This window comes from Pituophis catenifer, unplaced genomic scaffold (assembly GCF_029215685.1).
Source record: "Pituophis catenifer annectens isolate HBS135680 unplaced genomic scaffold, rPitCat1.0.hap2 SCAF_16, whole genome shotgun sequence".
Lineage (NCBI taxonomy): Eukaryota > Metazoa > Chordata > Lepidosauria > Squamata > Colubridae > Pituophis > Pituophis catenifer.
The window spans coordinates 15,446,969-15,467,970 of NW_027256896.1; the positions used below are offsets into that span (position 1 = coordinate 15,446,969).

Below are 21,002 nucleotides of genomic sequence, written 5' to 3' on the forward strand. Positions count from 1 at the left end.
GATGACCGCTTTTCACACTTATGACCGTTGCAGCATCCCCAATGCAAAATCTTCATTCCCACCCCACTCCAGGGGAAGGATACTGCAAAATCCCCATTCCCACCCCACTCCAGGGGAAGGATACTGCAAAATTCCCATTCCCACCCCACTCCAGGGGAAGGATACTGCAAAATCCCCATTCCCACCTCACTCCAGGGGAAGTATACTGCAAAATCCCCATTCCCACCCCACTCCAGGGGAAGGATACTGCAAAATCCCCCTTCATGAATACCCTCATCCACATTCTGGGTTGTATTTTTGGCTTAATTTGGGTTTATTTCACTATGTAGAGTTATAGGCTAATTTTAAATTTATTTTTTCTCTTTTCCCCCTCTGATTTTTAATGGCTTATTTTAGTATATTTCAATGACGTTGCAAAAAAAAAAAAAAAAAACGGCGAGACCTCTGACCACAGCATGTAGAAATTGAATCAATTAATAAGTTTACACGCGGGTCTATAAGCGAAGTAACTATTTAGCACGTTTAAAAATAAGCAACTGCTATTACTTCTACTAAGCTCATTGCTTGCGCAGTTGACTGGATGTTTGTGTCCTGCCAGCCTATTTCTCATTCCCACCCTTCGTTTATTGTCTCGTCTGCAAAGAAAAAATAATTTATTTTTAGCAAGGATTGTCTACATTCATGTGAGAACAAGCTGCAATAAAGATCTAAGGAATCTTGTCAATAAAGATGTAAGGAATCTTCAGGTTATCACTCCACTGGAAGGCACAAACCTTGAAGTGTCTGGATTAAGATTATTGTGTAATTCAGCCTTTCTGTCAGTAGCCATTGGAAAAGCATGAAAGGGGCAGGAGGGAAGATAAAGCTTTGTTGAAGGACTGAGATCCAAGATCCCAAAAGATTGAATTACATCGTTGAGTAGGGAGGGAAAATCAAGCTTCAAAGAAAGATGGTTGTCCAGAACTCATGGGACAAACTCAAATCCCCAAGATATCTAACCTTTGAACACAAGGGATGGACGAAGGAAAAAAAAATCAAGATAACCAGAATTCTTTATGTTGTTTGCCATGTTTATTTTTGGGCCAGAGTTCATAGTTTCCTCCTTTGAAAGGAGGAGTCAATTTTAGGATAATATTTTACAAGCATGTCAGTTATTAAGGGAGAAACTCGGTGAGCTGTTTTGGATTGCGCTTGTATCCTTCAACCATGGAATTATATCTAAGGGGCACCTTGTCCAGTTAGTTTTCTCCAAGGAAAACAGAGTTCCATTTTAAAACCACTAGACAACCTGGAAAGGCAACTAACATACAAAGAATTTTCACAAATCTTGAGTTCTTCAACCAGCTTCTTCACTAGCACATCTTACAGGTCAGTCTGCGTGTGGGCCACACTCATGTTCCATGTTCAGCTTGAACCAAATTGAAAATTTAGTCTCGTTGTCCAGCCTATTATTTAAGTTATAGTGGGTTAGTAGTAGCATGGCCTCTGGGGAAGGACTAGCTTCCTGAGGTAAATATTCCTTCCCAAAATTGCTCCCAAATCTTCAATAGGGCATTGACAACATTAGCTGAAATTGTGCCATCCAGTTGTTATTTACTCTTAGCAGCCGCAGAGATATTCTCCAGAAGGATCTGTTCCTAACTTGATTCTTCAGCTCTTCCTCTTTTTATATAAATGTTTAAAAAGGGATACAGAAAACATAAAAAAAGGAATTAATATAAAAGGAAGGAAGGAAGGAAGGAAGGAAGGAAGGAAGGAAGGAAGGAAGGAAGGAAGGAAGAAAATGGATGAGGGAGGGAAGGAAGGGAAAGAGGTAAGCAGATGGATGAGAGGGAAAAAAGGGAGGAAGGAAGGAAGGAAGGAGATGGATGAGAAGAAAAAGGGAGGGAGGGTTCAATTTTCTTTGCAGCAAATATAAGTACAAAACTATCTCAATGAGGTCACTTTTTTCTATTATCCATTTTTTAAAAATAGTGATAAAGAAAACATAAAAAAACCCGAATTAATATAAAAGGAAGGAAGGAAGGAAGGAAGGAAGGAAGGAAGGAAGGAAGGAAGGAAGGAAGGAAATGGATGAGGGAGGGAAGGAAGGGAGATAGGAAAAGGGAGGGAGGGAGGGAGGGAGGAAGGAAGGAAATGGATGAGGGGAGGAAGGAAGGGAGAGAGGAAGAGGGAGGGAGGGAGGGAGGGAGGGAGGAAGGAAGGAAGGAAGGAAATGGATGACGGAGGGAAGGAAGGGAAAGAGGAAAGGGAGGGAGGGAGGGAGGGAGGGAGGAAGGAGGGAAGGAAGGAGATGGATGAGAAGAAAAAGGGAGGGAGGGTTAAATTTCCTTTGCAGCAAATATAAGTATAATTACAAAATTATTTCTTACATTGAGTACATTGAGGTCACTTTTTTCTATTATCCTTTCCCCCCGCCCCCAATCCTTAAAACCCACAAGTCATAGGTCCGTGTTTTTCTATTTCATCCCAAAGTCCATAAAGGATTGCTAGACAGCCATAAATGTAGACCTTATTCATTTAGCCACCTCATCATCTTCACCAACCATTTCCTCCATTGTGGATAGCTTGACTCTTCCCATTTTTGAGCACATAATAATCTCGCTGCAGTGGTCACCTACAAAAACAGCTTTTCCCAATTGCCTGTCCATTAGTCCCAAAAGAAAAGATTCTGGATTCACTTGTATTTTAAATCTCCAAAATCTTCTGAATTAATATATGTAGAATAGATAGAATAACAGAGTTGGAAGGGTCCTTGGAGGTCTTCTAGTCTAACCCCCTGCTTAGGCAGGAAACCCTACACTACTTCAGACAAATGGTTATCCCACATCTTCTTAAAAACTTCCAGTGTTGGAGCATTCACAACTTCTGGTGGCAAGTTGTTCCACTGATGAATTGTTCTAACTGTCAGGAAATTTCTCCTTAGTTCTAGGTTGCTTCTCTCCTTGGTTAGTTTCCACCCATTGCTTCTTGTCCTGCCCTCAGATGCTTTGGAGAATAGCTTGACTCCCTCTTCTCTATTTGTGTCTGTATTTTCTTTTTTATATATATGCACCAAACATGATAAAATGTCCCTTTGCTTTCTTGGCCCTTCAACTTTTTCAACAGCGAACGTGGTTTATTTGAAAGGGCGATTATAAAAACTTGCAACAAGAAATACTTCAGAAGAACTTTGATTTCCTCTGCTGATTTTGATACTGTGATCTTGTCCTTTTTAATCTCCTTCAGTCTTGTAAATTAAGTCTCTGGAGGCTGATATTGGCTAACACCGCTGCATTTCTTTTTTTCCACAGCCATGAAAACTTCACTTGCTTTCTACACGATATGGAAAAAGATCCCTAGATTAGTTCCGAGATATTCCAGATATCTCAGCTCTCCTATATCTGCACAGTACGAAGCTGTAAGCCAGGGACAGGAACAACTACCGGAGTATTTCAACTTTGCCAGTGATGTGTTGGATAAATGGACTCAAATAGAAAAGGTAAATGTTTCCCCCTCCGCTTTTTAGCAAGGTCTCTCTTTGTTTCAAAAGTATTGCCATCACTCTGAATGGGCTTAATGACATGAACACTTCACTCTATCTTATTAGAATAGAATAGAATAGAATAGAATAGAATCACAGAGTTGGAAGGGACCTTGGAGGTCTTCTAGTCCAACCCCCTGCTTAGGCGGGAAACTCTACATCACTTCAGACAAATGGTTGTCCAATCTCTTCTTAAAAACTTCCAGTGTTGGAGCATTTGCAACTTCTGGAGGCAAGTCGTCCCACTGATTAATTGTTCCAACTCTCAGGAAATTTCTCCTTAGTTCTAAGTACCCCCACCACCACCAAGCCATGCCCACAGAACTGGTAGTAACAAATTTTAGATTTCACCACTGGGACATAGGATACTGAACTAAGCTAGCAGTCCAAAGTCAGTTGCAACACCGGTTTCTGTCCATCAGGCTGTGCTTGCCTCGAAACATTTAAGTTAATGCAGTTTTAAGAGAAGAGTAAATATTTCTCTCTCTGTTTCACGGGCATCCATTTTGTAGGATGGAAAAAGATCATCCCACCCAGCCCTGTGGTGGATCAATGGAAGAGGAGGCGAGGTCAGATGGAGCTTTGAAGAGATGGGGTTCCACTCCAGGAAAGTGGCCAATATCCTCACCGACCGATGCGGACTACGCAAAGGCGACAGAATCGTGGTCATTCTCTCCCGGAATCCAGAATGGTGGTTGGTGATGATGGCTTGCATTAGGACAGGTCAATTTTTTTAAAAAAATGTCATTTTTATTTATTTTATTTGTTAAATTGATTTGCTGCCTGTCTTGCCTATTCTATGTGGCTTGCAAGAATAAGAAGGAAGGCATGAAAAGAGTGCAAACAAAACAGAAGTAAAATAATTGTAGATGACCAGGCTGAGCCCAAGAAAATCCCTTCGTCCCCTCCAACACACCTTGAATTCCTTTGATTGATTGATTGATTGATTGATTCATTCATTCATTCATTCATTCATTCCCAAACAGAAATTATCTGTCGCCAATTTGCTTTGATCGAGAGTGCTGTGGTGGCCTAGACGTGGAGCTCTCGCCTCACAATCAGGAGGCTGTGAGTTCGATCCAAGGTAGAGGCAGATATTTCTCTCTGTGGGCACGATGAGAATATATCTGCTGAATATAACTCCACATTAGCAACAGGAAGGGCATCCGGCCAGTAAACACTCTGTTTACTCAGAGATTATGGGGTCATTAAATGGAGATGATGATGATGATGAATTTGCTTTGCCCATGAGTAGTTCAGACTCCCTGTCTTAACCACCTTGCAGGAATTGTGGCCATCCCCGCAACATCGCAACTAACTGCTAAGGACATTGAGTACCGACTCCAAGCTTCAGGAGCCAAATGTCTCATCACTACCGAGGCCTTAGGATCTACAGTGGATTCCATTGCCCCACGGTGTACCTCTCTGAAAACCAAGCTGCTGGTATCTTCTGAAGGCAAGCGAGAAGGATGGCTCAACTTTGATGAACTGCTCAGGTGAGCCTCTTGGAGAGTGTATTTCTCAGGATGCACGATCGTGAATTTATGAGCTATATCGTTCCTCGTGTGGAGATCTTCTGTTGTGACCTACCAGCGGCCAGCAGAGCTGGCAGCAGAGTCAGACAGTGAGGAGGTTGGGGAGGCACATGGGCCAGTCCTGGGGGGCTCTGTGTTGGAGGCAGAGAGGGAGATAGACAGCAGTGAGGCAGAGGAACAGCTGGAGCCCGTTCCCAGTTTGTGCATGCGCAGAGCTACCAGAAGACAAGAACAACTCAGAAAGCAGGGTCAACTCATGAGTAAAGCCACACCTTAGAGATGATTGGCCCCTCCCATAGGAAACAAAAGAGGAATGAACAGGGATGGGGCTTTTGCAGGAAACAATTCCTTTGTTCGGTCGTTTCAAGAGTGGAAAGTTCTATTTGTGACTGTCAGGCGTGCCTCCTTTCAGATTTCAAGAAAGAATGACCCAAACTCCATTTTAATAGATAAAGGTACTTTTACTGAAATTGAACTGAATGCAGCAAAGGAAAAGCAAGATCTGAGGCATAGGCGCGAAAATCACATATAGAATGCATCCCCTCCCCACTGTCCAGCGTAAATCATCCAATCCAAAGGTCCTCCAGGGGTCAGGTGGAAACACATGTCTGGCAGCGTCATCAATCTGGAATGCCACGACCGTTGACCTGATATCCACTTCAAAAGAAAAGACTACAGCTAAGGTTCTCCAAACTGCTCAAAATTTCCACTACCGGTTCTCCCGAACCTGTCAGAACCTGCTGGATTTCAACCCTGATATGGGGGTTGAATGTGACTGCATCAATAATTTGTCTTTCTAATGTTTTTCCCATTTGCTGGGATGTTATTTATTCCACAGAGAGGCACCTGCTGACCATACTTGTGCGAAAACCAAGATGAATGATCCCATGTTGGTTTATTTCACCAGTGGAACCACAGGGGTTCCCAAGATGGTTGAACACACTCAAGGGAGTCTGGGGTTCAGACCCCTCATTAGCCAAAGGTATGAAAGAAGCTCCCTCAAAATCCCAGTGAAAATTCATAATAGTGAATTCATTGTTAGGTATTGGATATTATAAGTAATAAATATATGACTATTCCTCTTTATAATTAAGGAATACTCTTGTGTTCAGAGGCTTTGTGTTACCTCTAGCTCTTCTAGAGAAAAGCATAACACATGAAAAAAAAGTGTGCAAGTAGCTATAAGATGCCAACTGGCCATATCCTTGAATACGACTTGTCAATCATCGAGTCAAACTCATCACATTGAATGTCTGTCAACTATTTAGTTGACTTCAATGCCAAATGATAAGAGGTCAATTCCATCCCATCAATTTCATCAGTCACTTCCATTCCTTCGATTTCCATTCAGGGTAATATTCAGTGGTTGGCTTTGTGGACCATCAAATTGCTCCCCGCAATAAGATTTTCTTTGTTTTATCAGATCCTGGTTGTCCACAACCTCTTCAGACCTTGTATGGGGCACAGCAGATACCAGCTGGGTGGTGGCTGCCATTGGTTCATTTTTTGATCCATGGGTTTTGGGATCCTGCGTCTTCATCCATAACTTACCAATGTTAGAGAAAACAACCATCCTAAGAGTAAGTGTTAGGGTTAGATGGATGCCCTAATTAAATCATGAGACTCGAGCCAAGCTTCAAAAGAAATCCAGTTATTTATTAGGAGCTTCAGAATGTCATCACGTTCCAAGTGAAGCCAACTCTGATCCCATGTAATTTATGGCCCAGACTTGACACTGTATCCCTCCTCCCCCCAGGGTGTGTTATCAGTCACATTCGCTAATGGAGCAATTTTGCGGGTTGTAGAGATTACTCCCCTCCAGCCACTCTAGGTAACCCTGGGAGAACAGCCTTGAGAGAGATATGTCTGGAATGTGCTTTCGTTTTTGGCTGCTGTGCTGCTTCACCGTTTTCCCAACCCCCTTGCCAACTCGAGAGCAGGCCAGGGATGCTTTGCGAGTTGACAGTAAGATGCCTTCCCTGCTATTGCTACCGGTTTTCTGAACCACCGGCCATCATCGCTACCTACTCGCCCGAGCTGGTCCGAACCGGGAGCATTTCACCCCTGGCTAGAACCCAACTCAATTAACCTAATGTTGAATTGAATTAAACCCTTCAGTGTGTAATTCATGTGCAACCTTTGCTTGGTTTCTTATTGTACACATATATTCTTTTTAGACTCTCTCCCAATTTCCGATCAACGCTTTCGTGAGTCTTCCTACCTTCTTTCGCATGATCTTGAGGGAAGATTTCACCAGGTACAGTGGGAAGCAACTTTTTAAAAACTGTGTTTTTGTAAGGATGTGCCTCCTTTCAGAACCCACTTTGAAGTTTATCATTCTAATCTGCTCCTGAGGGTCAATGGAATAACCTTGGATCATTTGTGAAAACGCAATGTTTCTAAGCTGATAACACACTTATTTATTTATTTATTTATTTATTTATTTATTTATTTATTTTATTATCCACTCTCTGAGGACTCTGGGCGGCTTACACCAAAGACAGTATACTAAATAACATATTGCCCCCAACAATCTGGGTCCTTATTTTAAACACCTCGGAAGGATGGAAGGCTGAGTCAACCTTGAGCCGGTGAGATTTGATCCGCTGATCTGCTGGACTAGCAGTCAGATGAAGTAGCTGCAGTACTGCACTCTAACCATTGCGCCACCTTGGCTCATTCCTCGGTTCCACTTAACCCCACCCCCCTAATTTTGCTTACTCTTCTACAGTTAGCAGTTCCTAAAATGAACCTCATTCTCAACAATACTTCTAGCAGAATACTTTTGATGCTCTGCTTATAACCTGCCCCAAAATATTAACGTCTACCTTCTTAATAATCTTGTTTACACTCTCATTAAGTTACAAGTTCAAGAATCTTCAATACTGTATAAGTGGAGGAGAACCATTAGATCTTGACGTGATGGAACAATGGAAGAACAAGACAGGACTGGACATCTATGAACTATATGGACAGACAGAAGCCGTACGTTTTTATATTTCTATCTATATTTAATTTATAGTGACTTTCTCACAATTATTTTAAAACATTGTAAAACTCCCAGATACCTCTAGAGCAGTGTTCCTCAACCTAACTATTTTAAGGTGTGCAGATTTCAACTCCCGGAATTCCCCAGCCAGCATGGATGGCTGGGGAATTTTGGGAATTAAATTCCATCGATTTTAACATTGCTGAGTTTGAGAAACGCTGCTCTAGAGGATGGAATATTGCTTTACTTTTAGAAGAAGAGTAAAGAAAAAAATTATAATTGACATATCTGTAGTAGTTTGGTAGCTTTTGGTTTCTAATATTTCAAATGTTTCCTACTGAGCAAACATCTTATGTTTTGGGGCACTAAACTTATAGACACTACTGAGGAAAAAAAAATATGCAAGGTGATTAGGAATCCAGTACCAATTGATTTAAAATGATTTACTGTTGTCACAAAATAACTGACAAGAATAAGCATGATGGGCATGAAATAAGGGGTGGGCTTCGGATTCTTTAGCAACGGGTTCACTGCCTTGTTGCTGGGTAAGCATGGCCATGGTGGGCATGGTCTAGCCAGCTGCCAGCACCACGATGGGAGGGAGGCGTTTTTTTCACCCTCCCCAGGCTTCGGAGGCTTTTCTTGAGCCTCCGGGAGGGCAAAAACAGCTTCCACCGGTGTCTGGAGGCCCTCCGGAGGCCGGAAACAGACCCATTTCTGGACTTCCGGAACCTCCGGTAGGCCCAGTTTTTGCCCTCCCAGACCCTCTGTGCAGCCCATGCAGTTACCTGGAATGATGAACGGGCCATGTGGAGACTCCTGGGAGGGGAGAGGAGGGGTGGGAGCAGTGGTGAAATTCAGCAGGTTCTGACAGGTTCTGGAGAACTGGTAGCGGAGATTTTGAGTAGTTCAGAGAACCGGCAAATACCACCTCTGCCTGTCCCAGAGCGGGGTGGGAATGGAGATTTTGCAATATCCTTCTCCCAAGAATGGGGTGGAAATGGAGATTTTTCAGTATCCTTCCCCTGCCATGCCCAGTAAGGCACACTCACCAAGCCACACCATGCCCACCAAGCCACGCCCACAGAACCGGTAGTAAAAAAAATTGAATTTCACCACAGGGTGGGAAGGGAGGGGAGGGGTGGGTGTGGCCAGTCAGGGGTGGCATTTGCAGGTTCACCAAACCCCATCGATCCTTGGCTAGAGGATCGCCCGAACCCTGCCGAACCCCCAGGAGCCCACCCCTGGATGAAATGGCAGTCGTCTACATACTTTTTTGTGAGTCAACCTATTGAAACAGATTTCTCTGTGAATATCTGTGGGCCAAATTGTAGGTGTTTCTAAAACCATGGGAAATAATGAGGAGGCTGCGTGTGTTTGGGTGTATGTGCGCGTATTCCTCATAAAATAATTTTCTTTTATATAGGGATCGATCTGTTCAGTTTCCAAAGAAATGAAAATTAAGCCGGGCACCATGGGAAAAGCCGTTTTCCCTTACGATGTCCAGGTTGGTATTTTCAATCTTCTTCGTATTGATTTTCAGATGAAACGCATTCAGGCCTTCAAAATAGATTACAGGTCGTCCTTGATTTATGACCGCAATTGAGCCCCAAATTTTGTTGCTAAGCAAGACACTTGTGAAGTGAGTTCTAACCCATTTCACAACCTTTTTTTTTTTGCCATGGTTGTTAAGTGCAGTTAACTGCAGTTGTTTTCAGTTAGTGACCTGGTTGTTAAGTGAGCCTGGCTTCCTCGTTGACTTTGCTTGTCAGAAGGGTCACAAAAGGAGATCACGTGGCTCTGAGTATTCTGACCTAGGCTTCCCCAGAAAGCACGAAGGAGAATCCTGGTCCCGACAAAACCCCTTTTATTAAACAAACAGTGAATTCTTCTCATTCACATCCAGTTAAGTCTTTCAAGGGAGAATTTACAGTCACAGACCTTATCTGGCTTGGAGAGCTGCCAGGCCGATATCTTCAAAACTTGGCAAAGAGTCTTGGAGAGACACGAACCAATTAGGCAAACTAATTGTCTCCTGCAAACTCCACTCCCCTTTCGCTCCTCTTTTATTCCCTCTGGGAGGGGCCATTCATCGTCCACCTGTGGCCTTACTCCTGAGTCGACCCTTGTTCTTTAGCTGTTCCCTTTGTCTAGCAACTCTGTGCATGCGCACACTGGGAACAGGTTCCAGCTGTTCCTCTGCCCCACTGATGTCTGACTCCGAAGGCAGCTGATAACTGGCATTCGGCCCTGGCCCCCTCTCTGCCTCCGACGCAGATCCCTCATCAGAGCCTTCCCCAGACTCCAGGACTAACCCATGTTCCTCCCCAACCTCCTCACTGTCCGAGTCTGCTACCAGCTCTGCTGGCCACTGGCGGGCCACAACACATGTGACCATGGGGATTGTGCAACAGCCATAAGTCACTCTCTTTCAGTGGTGTTGTAATTCCAAACAATCATTTCATTGGTGGTTGTAACGTGGAGATTACCTGTATATCCAGATAAAGGCCAGTAGTTGAGTGGCTTATTTCTTTTTCTAGATTGTAGACGAAGAAGCCAATATTTTACCTCCTGGAAAAGAAGGTGAAATAGCGATCAGAATAAAGCCTCAAAGACCCCTTGGTTTGTTCACTCAGTACATTGTAAGTAAACTCTCTTGCAGCCTTGGGAAAATCCCAGTAATTGTCTAAGGCTCCTTTATTTAATAGAAGAAATTGGAGAATGTGTCACGATCTTCCTTAATTTTACTCAAAGTTTTTAGAGTTCTTAATCTCTCCCTGCAAAAAAAAAAAAAAAAAAAAAAAAGACCGAAATGTGTCTAAAGCATGGCCATTCAATTTTGGCAACTTTAAGACCTATGGACTTCAACTCCCAGAATTCCCCAGCCAGCCATGTTGGCTAGGGAATTCTGGGAGTTGAAGTCCACAAGTTGCCACAGGTGGATACCCCTGGTCTAAAGGAACAAGACCTGATGGAGGAATTCTGGGAGTTGAAGTCCACAAGTCACCACAGGTGGATACCCCTGGTCTAAAGGAACAAGAGCTGACTGAGGAATTCTGGGAATTGAAGTCCACAAGGCTTAAAGTTGCCAAGGTTGGACATCCTTGGTCTAGAGAGTAAATTAGATGGTGTCCTTTTCTTTGTATGGGAGATACATCTTTACTGGCCCGTCACACTGGCCAATGAAACTCTCCCTACGGACTTCCACTGAAGTGGTAGTTATATGGCTAATTATTGTATCCTTCTGAAATATTCTCCTCAGAATGCACCTGAAAAAACAGCTGCCACCGTACACGGAGACTTTTTCATCACTGGAGACAGAGGAGTGATGGATGAAGATGGCTACTTTAGGTTTATCGGACGAGCTGATGATATCATCAAATCATCTGGGTCAGTTTCCTTTCTGTGGGTTGTTTCCGTAGCTTCACGCTCCCGAGTTAAGAGAGAAGCTTCCAATTTTGCAAACATTGAGCAAAATATCAAAATGCCACTTACAAATCAAAGCTCTGTTTAAAAAATACAGCTGAACCTGGGTTTTCTTCAATACCAAGATTAACCAGTGAGGTCCACCCAGATTTTTCTTCCATCTGTACATTCTCATGGTATTTCCTGTCAACTCACAAAGCATCCCTGGCCTGCTCTCAAGTTGCCATAAGCAAGGGGGGATGAGAAACCAACGAAAGGGCACAGCAGCCAAAAACAGATGCACATTCCAGACTTATCTCTCTGAAGGCTATATCCCAGGGTTACCCACAGTGGCCGGAGGGGAGCGGTCTCTACAACCTGCAAAACTGCTCCGTTGGAGAATGTGATTGTTGACACACCCTGTGGGGAGGGGGGAAACAGGGTCATGACTGGGGCATAAATTACAAACTACTTCTGCTGACTGCCGGCTGCCTGCAATTTGGCAGATTGAATCTCACCAGGCTCAAGGTTGACTCACCCTTCCATCTTTCCGAGGTGGGTAAAATGAGGATCCAGAATGTTGGGGGCAAGAGGCTGACTCTGTAAACTGCTTAGAGTGGGCTATAAAGCATTGTGAAGTGGTATATAAGTCCAAGTGCTATTGCTATTACTATAAATCAAGGACTACCTGTAATTCTATCGGCTTGTAAGTTTACTGGGTTGATCTACACGGCAGTATTATGTACGGATTGAAGAGTCACTGCATACCTTATGTTCCAAATTTGGCCATCCACAGTAGATTTTAGGGCCATTTACCTCTCGTTTATAAATGTATACATTTCCCCAGTATTGACTGCTTTCGATCCCTTTTTCTTAGGTATCGTATCGGACCATTTGAAGTGGAAAGTGTGCTCTTGAATCATCCCGCGGTAGCAGAAGTTGCAGCTGTTAACAGTCCAGATCCAATCAGAGGAGAGGTAAGGAGACCCCACCCCCAGCAATAATTTCTACCCACTAACATTATGTCGGATTTGAATCCAAACTTTTTAAAATGCATTTGTTCGTTTGTTTTCATTAGATTTTATATTCTGCTTTTCCACCAGAAGTTGAAGCTGGCAAAACTAACATTCCTTCCTCCAATTCCCCCCTCCCCTCCTTTCAAAAAAAACCCTACCTTTTGTGACAGCCGAGGCTGAAAGAGAATGAGAGACCGGAAGTCACTCAATGGGTTTCATGATTGAAGTTGGATCCGTCTTAGAGCTCCTGGTTCAACCCCTTAACCACTGCACGATTCTGCCTCTCAGAGTGGATGGAGGTTGTAATACTGAACAGGACCTGCTATGATTGGAAAGTTTATTCTGTCGTGCTAGGAAAAAATCAGATTTGGATGACTTCCATCTATTTTAATCAGTATGGAATAAACAGAACCGAACTTGGGGGAAGTTCCTAAATCATAGAATAGAATGGAATGGAATGGAATGGAAATGGAGTGGAGTGGAGTGGAAATGGAAATGGAAATGGAAATGGAAATGGAAATGGAAATGGAAATGGAAATGGAAATGGAAATGGAAATGGAAATGGAGTGGAGAGTGGAGTGGAGTGGAGTGGAGTGGAGTGGAATGGAATGGAATGGAATGGAATGGAATGGAATAGAATAGAATAGAATAGAATAGAATAGAATAGAATAGAATAGAATAGAATAGAATAGAATAGAATAGAGGAATGAAGAATGGAATGGAATGGAATGGAATGGAATGGAATGGAATAGAATAGAATAGAATAGAATAGAATGGAATGGAATGGAATGGAATGGAATGGAATGGAATGGAATGGAATAGAATAGAATAGAATAGAATAGAGTAGAATAGAATAGAATAATAGAATAGAATAGAAGAATAGAATAGAATAGAATAGAATAGAATAGAATAGAATAGAATAGAATAGAATAGAATAGAATAGAATAGAATAGAATGGAATTCTTTATTGGCCAAGTGTGATTGGACACACAAGGAATTTGTCTTCGGCACATAAGCTCTCAGCGTGCTTAAAAACTATAAATGATCAATCATTTTCATAGTCATTGTAAAAATACATTCATAGTAAATCCTAAGATACAACACTTAGTGATAGTCATAGGCTACTAAATAAGCAATCAACATGAATCATACTAGAAAACTAAACAAAACAATATAAATCATAAAGATCACGTGCTTAGGATCTAAATCATGTGCTTAGGATAGCTCTGTAAGATTCCTTTGAAATGAAAACATGAAACATGAAAGAGAATATGTGATATCATATTCTTTATATCTGTTATTCTGTTCTATTCTTCTGTAAACGCACCCTGGGATTTAGTTTCTGAGAATTTTAGAAATTTTCAGGAGTGATAGGAAACATTTTTAAAAAAAAATCATTATTTTGGGGGTACTTGGGCATTTTCCATCTCGGCTTTTTTTAGGTAGTAAAGGTGTTTGTGGTGTTGTCTACGGACTACGCAACACACAACAAGGAGAAATTAACCGTGGAACTTCAGGAACATGTGAAAAAAATGACTGCTCCGTACAAATACCCAAGAAAGGCGAGTATCTATTCTTTTTTTTCCCCCAATTTTTATTTATAAGTACAAACTAAACAGAACAATGAAACGTACAAAACATAAAAACATATAAACATCCATTTCAATACATGTCCAGTTTGTCACAACTGTAACATACATTTCTCTTTGTATTTTGACTCTTCCATATTTGGTCATTCCCTTTTGTCTATCTACTATTGATCTTTGTTGACCTATGTCTGTTCTTTGTCTCCATCATATTATATTTGGTCATTTTGTTTACTTCCTATTGCTTCATCTCTTTCCTATCTTTCAACCAACTATACCACTTTTCCCAAGTATCTATTCTTATATTGGAAGTGTGCTGGAAAAAAAAACCTTGAAGATATGAATATGAGCATCTTTATTGCTCCCAATGGCACAGAATTGAAAATAGATTAGTAGGGTTAAAAGGGATCTTGGAGATCTTCTAGTCCAATCCCATGCTTGAACAGGAGATCCTATAAAATTCCGGACAAATGGCCATCCAATCTCTTCTTGAAAACCTCCAGTGATGAAGCACTCACAGCTTCCAGAGGTAAGTCATTCTACTGATGAATTGTTCAGGAAAGTTCTCCTTAGTTCTAGATTGAATCTCTCTGTAATGATCTTCCACTCGTGACTTCTTGTCCTGTCCTCTTGCACTTTGGAAAATAAATAAGTCAATCCTCAAATATTGGAAGACTGCTATCCTATCACCTCTACTGCTTTTCTTTGTTGAAGTAGACATATTTCATTCCCTCAATAATAATGTTAATAAATATTGACATTATACATGTTCAGGGGTGAAATCTAGCAGGTTCTGGAGAACTGGTAGTGGAAATTTTGAGTAGTTTGGAGAACCGGCAAATACCACCTCTGGCTGGCCCCATAGTGGGGTGGGAATGGAGATTTGGCAGTATCCTTCCCTCAGGAGTGGGGTGGGAATGGAGATTTGGCAGTATCCTTCTCTCAGGAATGGGGTGGGAATGGAGATTTTGCAATATCCTTCCTTCAGTAGTGGGGTGGGAATGGAGATTTGGCAGTATCCTTCTCTCAGGAATAGGGTGGGAATGGAGATTTTGCAATATCCTTCCTTCAGTAGTGGGGTGGGAATGGAGATTTGGCAGTATCCTTCCCTCAGGAGTGGGGAGGGAACGGAGATTTTGCAGTATTCTTCCTTCAGGTGTGGGGTGGGAATGGAGATTTTGCAGTATCCTTCCCTCAGGAGTGGGGTGGGAATGGAGATTTGGCAGTAGCCTTTCCTCAGGAGTGAGGTGGGAATGGAGATTTGGCAGTAGCCTTCCCTCAGGAGTGGGGTGGGAATGGAGATTTGGCAGTATCCTTGCCTCAGGAGTGGGGAGGGAATGGGGATTTTGGAATATCCTTCTCCTGCCACGCCCACCAAGCCACGCCCACAGAACCAGTAGTAAAAAAAATTTGAATTTCACCACTGTACATGTCCATTCGTTAACAATTGACTTAATGAATGACAATGAATAAAATGCCAAGAGTTGCCTCTCCTTCAATGATTGTTCTGTAGTGATCTTTTCAAAATCCAATGACAAGATCTCCCTTCTTGGGAAACCTAGTCGCTTGCTATATTTTCTGCTTTGATGGCTTCTTCCAAAAAGAAATGAGAATGTCCAAAGGTCTTCGCGATAGGAAACGTGGCCATTTCATCCTCTCTGGAAAACTGGATCGCCTTCTTTTAGCAATTGAAATCTTGGCGTTGGCGTTCCAACCGATTTAAAGAGTTTTCGTCGCGGATTCCAGAGTATTCGTCACTGATTAGTAATCAAGGTTGCAAAGACAATCACAAGATCTGCACTACATGGCCCTTTCTGTCTTTAATAGGTGGAATTTGTCCAGCAGCTACCAAAATCCCAAACGGGGAAGATCCAACGGAACAAATTAAGAGATCGAGAATGGGGCCGAGTTTAAATCTACAGAAGGCTTGCTTTATCTCCACAGTTTCCTTTCGTAGATGTGATCCAAAACCCTGTTTCTCTCGAAATGACCTGTTCATTGGCTTGACTTTGAGTGCTCAAACCTATAGATGCTATACATTAAAAGCAGTCTTCCTTGAAACCATGTAGCAAGAAGATGTTGTTGAGCTGCGGTGGCACAGTGGTTACAATGCAGTACTGCAGGTCAAAGTTGATATTCAGCCGGTTCGGGCAAAATGGTAGCGGCGACTGTGGGCGTCCTCCTGCCCAGACATAATACCGTCTTATTTAACCACGTTTTCGAGGCTGGGCGCATGCTTGGAAGGTGTGCGCATGTGCAGCAAAGAGAGCGCGCACGGGAGGGGTGAACCGGTGGTAAGAATATGTGAAACCCACTGCTGCTGCAGGCTACTTCTGCTGACTGCTTCGGCTACCATCAATCTGGCAGTTCAAATCTTACTAGGCTCAAGGTTGACTCAGCCTTCCATCCTTCTGAGGTCGGTAAAATGAGGACCCAGATTGTTGGGGGCAATAGACTGACTCTGTAAACCGCTTAGAGAGGGCTGTAAAGCAGGGGTGGGTACTACTTACCTTTACTACCGGTTCGCAACGAGGCTGCGCATGCGCAGAAGCGTTCTGATGACGTCAGAGTCGGTGGGTGGAGCCTCCCGCCGGTTTTACTACTGGTTCTATAGAACTGGTGTGAACCGGGGGCAACCCACCACTGCTGTAAAGTCCTGTGAAGCAGTATATAAGTCAAAGTGCTATTGCTATTTATTTATTTATTTATTTATTTATTTATTTATTTATTTATTAAGCTTATATGCCGCCCTCTCTCCGGAAAGGACTCAGGGCAGCTCACAGCAATAAAAAGCAGATAAAATCAATATTAAATATTAAAAACCATTAAAACTCCCCTTAAAAGTTTATTGCCCACGTGACACCCCTCCTGCGCGAGCTGCACTGGCTCCCAGTGGTCTTCCGGGTGCGATTCAAGGTGTTGGTCACCACCTTTAAAGCACTCCATGGCATTGGACCTGGATACCTTCGAGACCGTCTTCTGCCACCAGTAGCCTCCCACCGGCCAGTCCGCTCCCACAGAGAGGGTCTCCTCAGGGTGCCATCGGCCAAATTATGTCGGCTGGCGACACCCAGGGGGAGGGCCTTCTCTGTGGGAGCCCCTACCCTTTGGAATGAGCTGCCCCCAGAAATTCGTAAAATCTCTGACCTCCGTGTATTTCGCTGTGCCCTCAACCTTGTTGTTCCGCCAGGCTGGGCTATCAAGGTAAAGATTTTAATTGGGTTTTTAAAAATGGGATTTTAAATTTGGGGTTTTAAATTGAGCCTATCATTTAATAATTTTAATTATTTTTAAATTTTGTCTGTCTTTGTGCTTTTAATCAGGCTGTACACCGCCCTGAGTCCTTTGGGAGAAGGGCAGTATAGAAATAAAATTAATAAATTAAATAATAAAAAAATAATAAAAAACTCCCCTTAAAAAACCCCTTCAGTCCAATCCAGCCTGGCAAAATAACCATGTCTTAAGGTCACAGCGGAAAGAGCGCAAGTCAGGGGCCACCCGGAGCCTTGTTGATGTCAAAATGAAAGAGAAATCTAGAGGAGTGGCCCCCAATCTTTTGGGCACCACCAGGGACCAATTCCATGGAGACAGATTTTTCTGTGGACTGGAGGAGGCATGGTTTCTGCATCCCGCGGATGGGGCTTCGCTTGTTTGCATGGCCTGGTTTCGGGCATGCCGCAGCCCAGTGCTGGTCTAGGGACCGGGAGTTGGAGACCCTTGATCTAGAGGACAAGTGGAATGGGGTGAGATGGTGAAGGTGCTGGACTTTCTGACTGGGGAGAACCAGATTCAAATCACTCTCCTAGAAATTTTCTGAGTTCTTCTTTCTCAACCTACAGACTCTGGTTATTGTTGAGATACACAACCGATCTCTGTGTAAGTTATCTTGAGGTCCTAGACCAGGGGCGTCAAACTCGATTTCATCGAGGGCCGCATCAGGGTTGTGTTTGACCTCAGGTGGGGGTGGGGGCTGGAGGGGCGTGGCCAGGCTGGGTGTGGCCAGCTCAATGTCACTCATGTCTGGGCATCTGTGGCAGCGCGAGCATTCTGCCAGCAAAAATGGGCTCCTGAGCTCCGTTTCCGGCTGCGACGGCCTCCTGCAATCCTCTGCCAGCGAAAACAGAGCTTGGGAGAACCGTGTGCGGCCCTCGCAAGCTCCGTTTCCGGCTGCGACAGCCTCCTGCAATCCTCTGCCAGCTAAAACAGAGCTTGGGAGAACCGTGTGCGGCCCTCGTAAGCTCCGTTTCCAGCTGTGATGGCCTCCTGCAATCCTCTGCCAGCGAAAACAGAGCTTGGGAGAACTGTGTGCGGCCCTCGCAAGCTCCGTTTCTGGCTGCGACGGCCTCCTGCAATCCTCTGCCAGCGAAAACAGAGCTTGGGAGAACCGTGTGTGGCCCTCGCAAGCTCCGTTTCCGGCTGCGACGGCCTCCTGAAACTATCTGCCAGCAAAAACGGAGCTCCCGTTGTCCTGCTGACAGAGGCACCGTGGGTCGGTCCTTCACTGTTTCCAGGGTGGCCCCGCAGACCAGATCTAAGTACCCCGCAGGCCAGATCTGGACCATGGGCCTTGAGTTTGACACCCCTTTACTAGACAAAAGGCAGGAGATAAATCTAAACATATCAACATTTCTCTCAGTTCAAGATCTCATTTCCCCCAATGGGTAGGATAGTTCATTTTTTTCCAAGAAGGAATACAGCGCAACCAGACAACTACATGAATAGAAAATTATCTCACTGTAAGAATGTTGACCCTGTAGGCATCTAGGCCAGTGTTTCCCAAAGTGTGGTACGTGTACTCCCAGGGGTACAGGAAGAGTTTGGTGGGGATCATGTGGGAATATCCACTGCACTGTGCTTAGCTGCGCCCACAGAACAAGGAAAGAAATAGGCGCGTATCGCAGTTTTTACATGGGAACTGGGGCCATCGTACATCGTATCGCAACTCATTATGGCGGGAACTTCTGCGCATCCTTCGCGCAGCTCGGGTTCAGCCATTTTTAAACTGCGGGAACATTAACAGTTGACGTTGAGCCACGGAGCTGTTTAAACGCCAGAGAATTGCAGTGTTATCTAAGTGTTTCCCAAAGTGTGGTACGCGTACCCCCAGGGGTACCATATGTTTTTTATGAGGGGTACTCAGCGTTACGAAAATTATAGAAGGGGTGCACATATGTCAAAAGTTTGGGAAACACTGATTCTAGGCTAACCTTCAATTTGCACTTGTGGTATTCATTCCCATTAACCATCATTCAAAGTTAGTCGGAATTATATTAACAATGAAACTGTCGGAGAACAACCCTGTTAGTCCATGTTAGCTAAAAAGTAGGAGCCTGGTATTAACACACTAACACACTAAGCTAACAAACCTTGTTCCAAGACCTAAACTGCAGCTCTGGAAAATTCCTTCTGATTTATTAACCCTGAATGTTACATAGTTAGAAGGAAGCCTAAATAACAGAACTCTGCTTTCTTACGGTCTGAAACGACCAAGATATTTATATCCTGATTCACAAACTTCCATTTTTGATACCGTGTTTCCCCGAAAATAAGCCCTCCCCAAAAATATTTAACCCGCCATTTCCTCTGCTTAGGGTTAGGGAGACAGAGCTGGAAATCAGATAAGATGGCTCCATGCACCTCAAAATTATAAGACCTCCCCGATAATAAGGCCAAGCGCTTACTTCAGGGTTCAAAAAAAATATAAGACAGGATCTTATTTTGGGGGAAACATGGCACCAGAATTGATCTTTTCAATTCTGTGGGTAACTACAAAGGAGATCAACTGACTGGGAATCATACTAGGTCATAGAGACTAACACATACTCGATTCACAAATGATTAAGCTGATGGTTTGGACACCGACGTTCCCACACGTGAATGAGGCAGGGTTAATAATCATGATATATAGACAGGTTCATAAAAGGAGAAGATGGGTTCAAGTAAAATGCTGACTCACGTGATTAAGGATTAACGAAGGTTGCAATGCTTAATTTTTAAAAAGGTGAGCTCAGCAAAATCAACCCTCCCTATGCAAGACCTGCGTTCCCACCTGGCGTTAGGCTGGACAGCTGAATGATGTCTGTCACAGCTGAAAGAAAAATAGAACGAAATAAAATAACATCCAGTGCAATCCACGGTGCTCCTTAAAGCCTCTTTCCAGACTGTTCTCTGTCTGACAAAGCCATTAACTCTACAAGCAAATCTAGAGATTAATTTGCAGGCAAGACTATTTTCTGCATTCTGCTCTAGCAGTGATAGATAATTACATGCCTTTCTGCAGTGGTGAAATCTAAAGTCACTTTTTTTCAGTCCCGTTGCGACTTTGAATGGCCACCAAACGTTGCAGTTAGTTGTAAGTCAAGGACTACCTGTAATTATCATTTTTCATAGAGCTTAGTGGGACTAAATGAATCAGAAGTAGTTGTACGGTGGTTACTACAAGTTGAAGATAGAACAGCTGCATTTGTATAGGCTACGCATGGTTACGGTTTCAATCAGGGGTGGGTTCTAAAAATATTTTTTTACTACCAGTTCTGTGGGCGTGGCTTATTTTGTGGGCGTGGCTTGATGGTCATGTGACAATTCTTTAGGATTTAGCAGAGGTACTGGTCTACCAGGCTTTTAACTGCTTGGAGAGATGTACCGGTCTACTCATTTGTTTTTGGAGGCACTGGTCTACCCATTTGTTTTTGCAGGCACCGGTCTACTCATCTATTTTTGCAGGCACTGGTCTACTCATTTATTTTTGCAGGCACTGGTCTACCCATTTATTTTTGCAGGCACTGGTCTACCCATTTATTTTTGCAGGCACCGGACTACTCATTTGTTTTCTTTTAACACTGATCAGCTGTAGGGCGGCCCTTTGAAGCCCCGTGGCAAGAGTTTAAACAGGTTTTTTCCCCTCTAGCCGATCAGCTGGGACTCAGGAGGCAGCAATAGACTGGGGGT

At 43.4% G+C, this 21,002-nt stretch overlaps 1 protein-coding gene across 1 annotated transcript; it reads left to right on the forward strand.

Moving 5' to 3' along the window:
- The first annotated feature begins 3,295 nt into the window (after positions 1-3,295).
- LOC139325367 (acyl-coenzyme A synthetase ACSM4, mitochondrial-like) lies at positions 3,296-15,968 on the forward strand. The gene is made up of 13 exons (XM_070955205.1): positions 3,296-3,481; positions 4,036-4,246; positions 4,809-5,019; positions 5,897-6,040; positions 6,482-6,638; positions 7,236-7,315; positions 7,920-8,043; positions 9,474-9,554; positions 10,588-10,689; positions 11,310-11,437; positions 12,330-12,429; positions 13,911-14,030; positions 15,882-15,968. The coding sequence occupies exons 1-13, from the start codon at positions 3,296-3,298 to the stop codon at positions 15,966-15,968; spliced, it is 1,731 nt and encodes a 576-aa protein (XP_070811306.1).
- Positions 15,969-21,002: the final 5,034 nt, after the last annotated feature.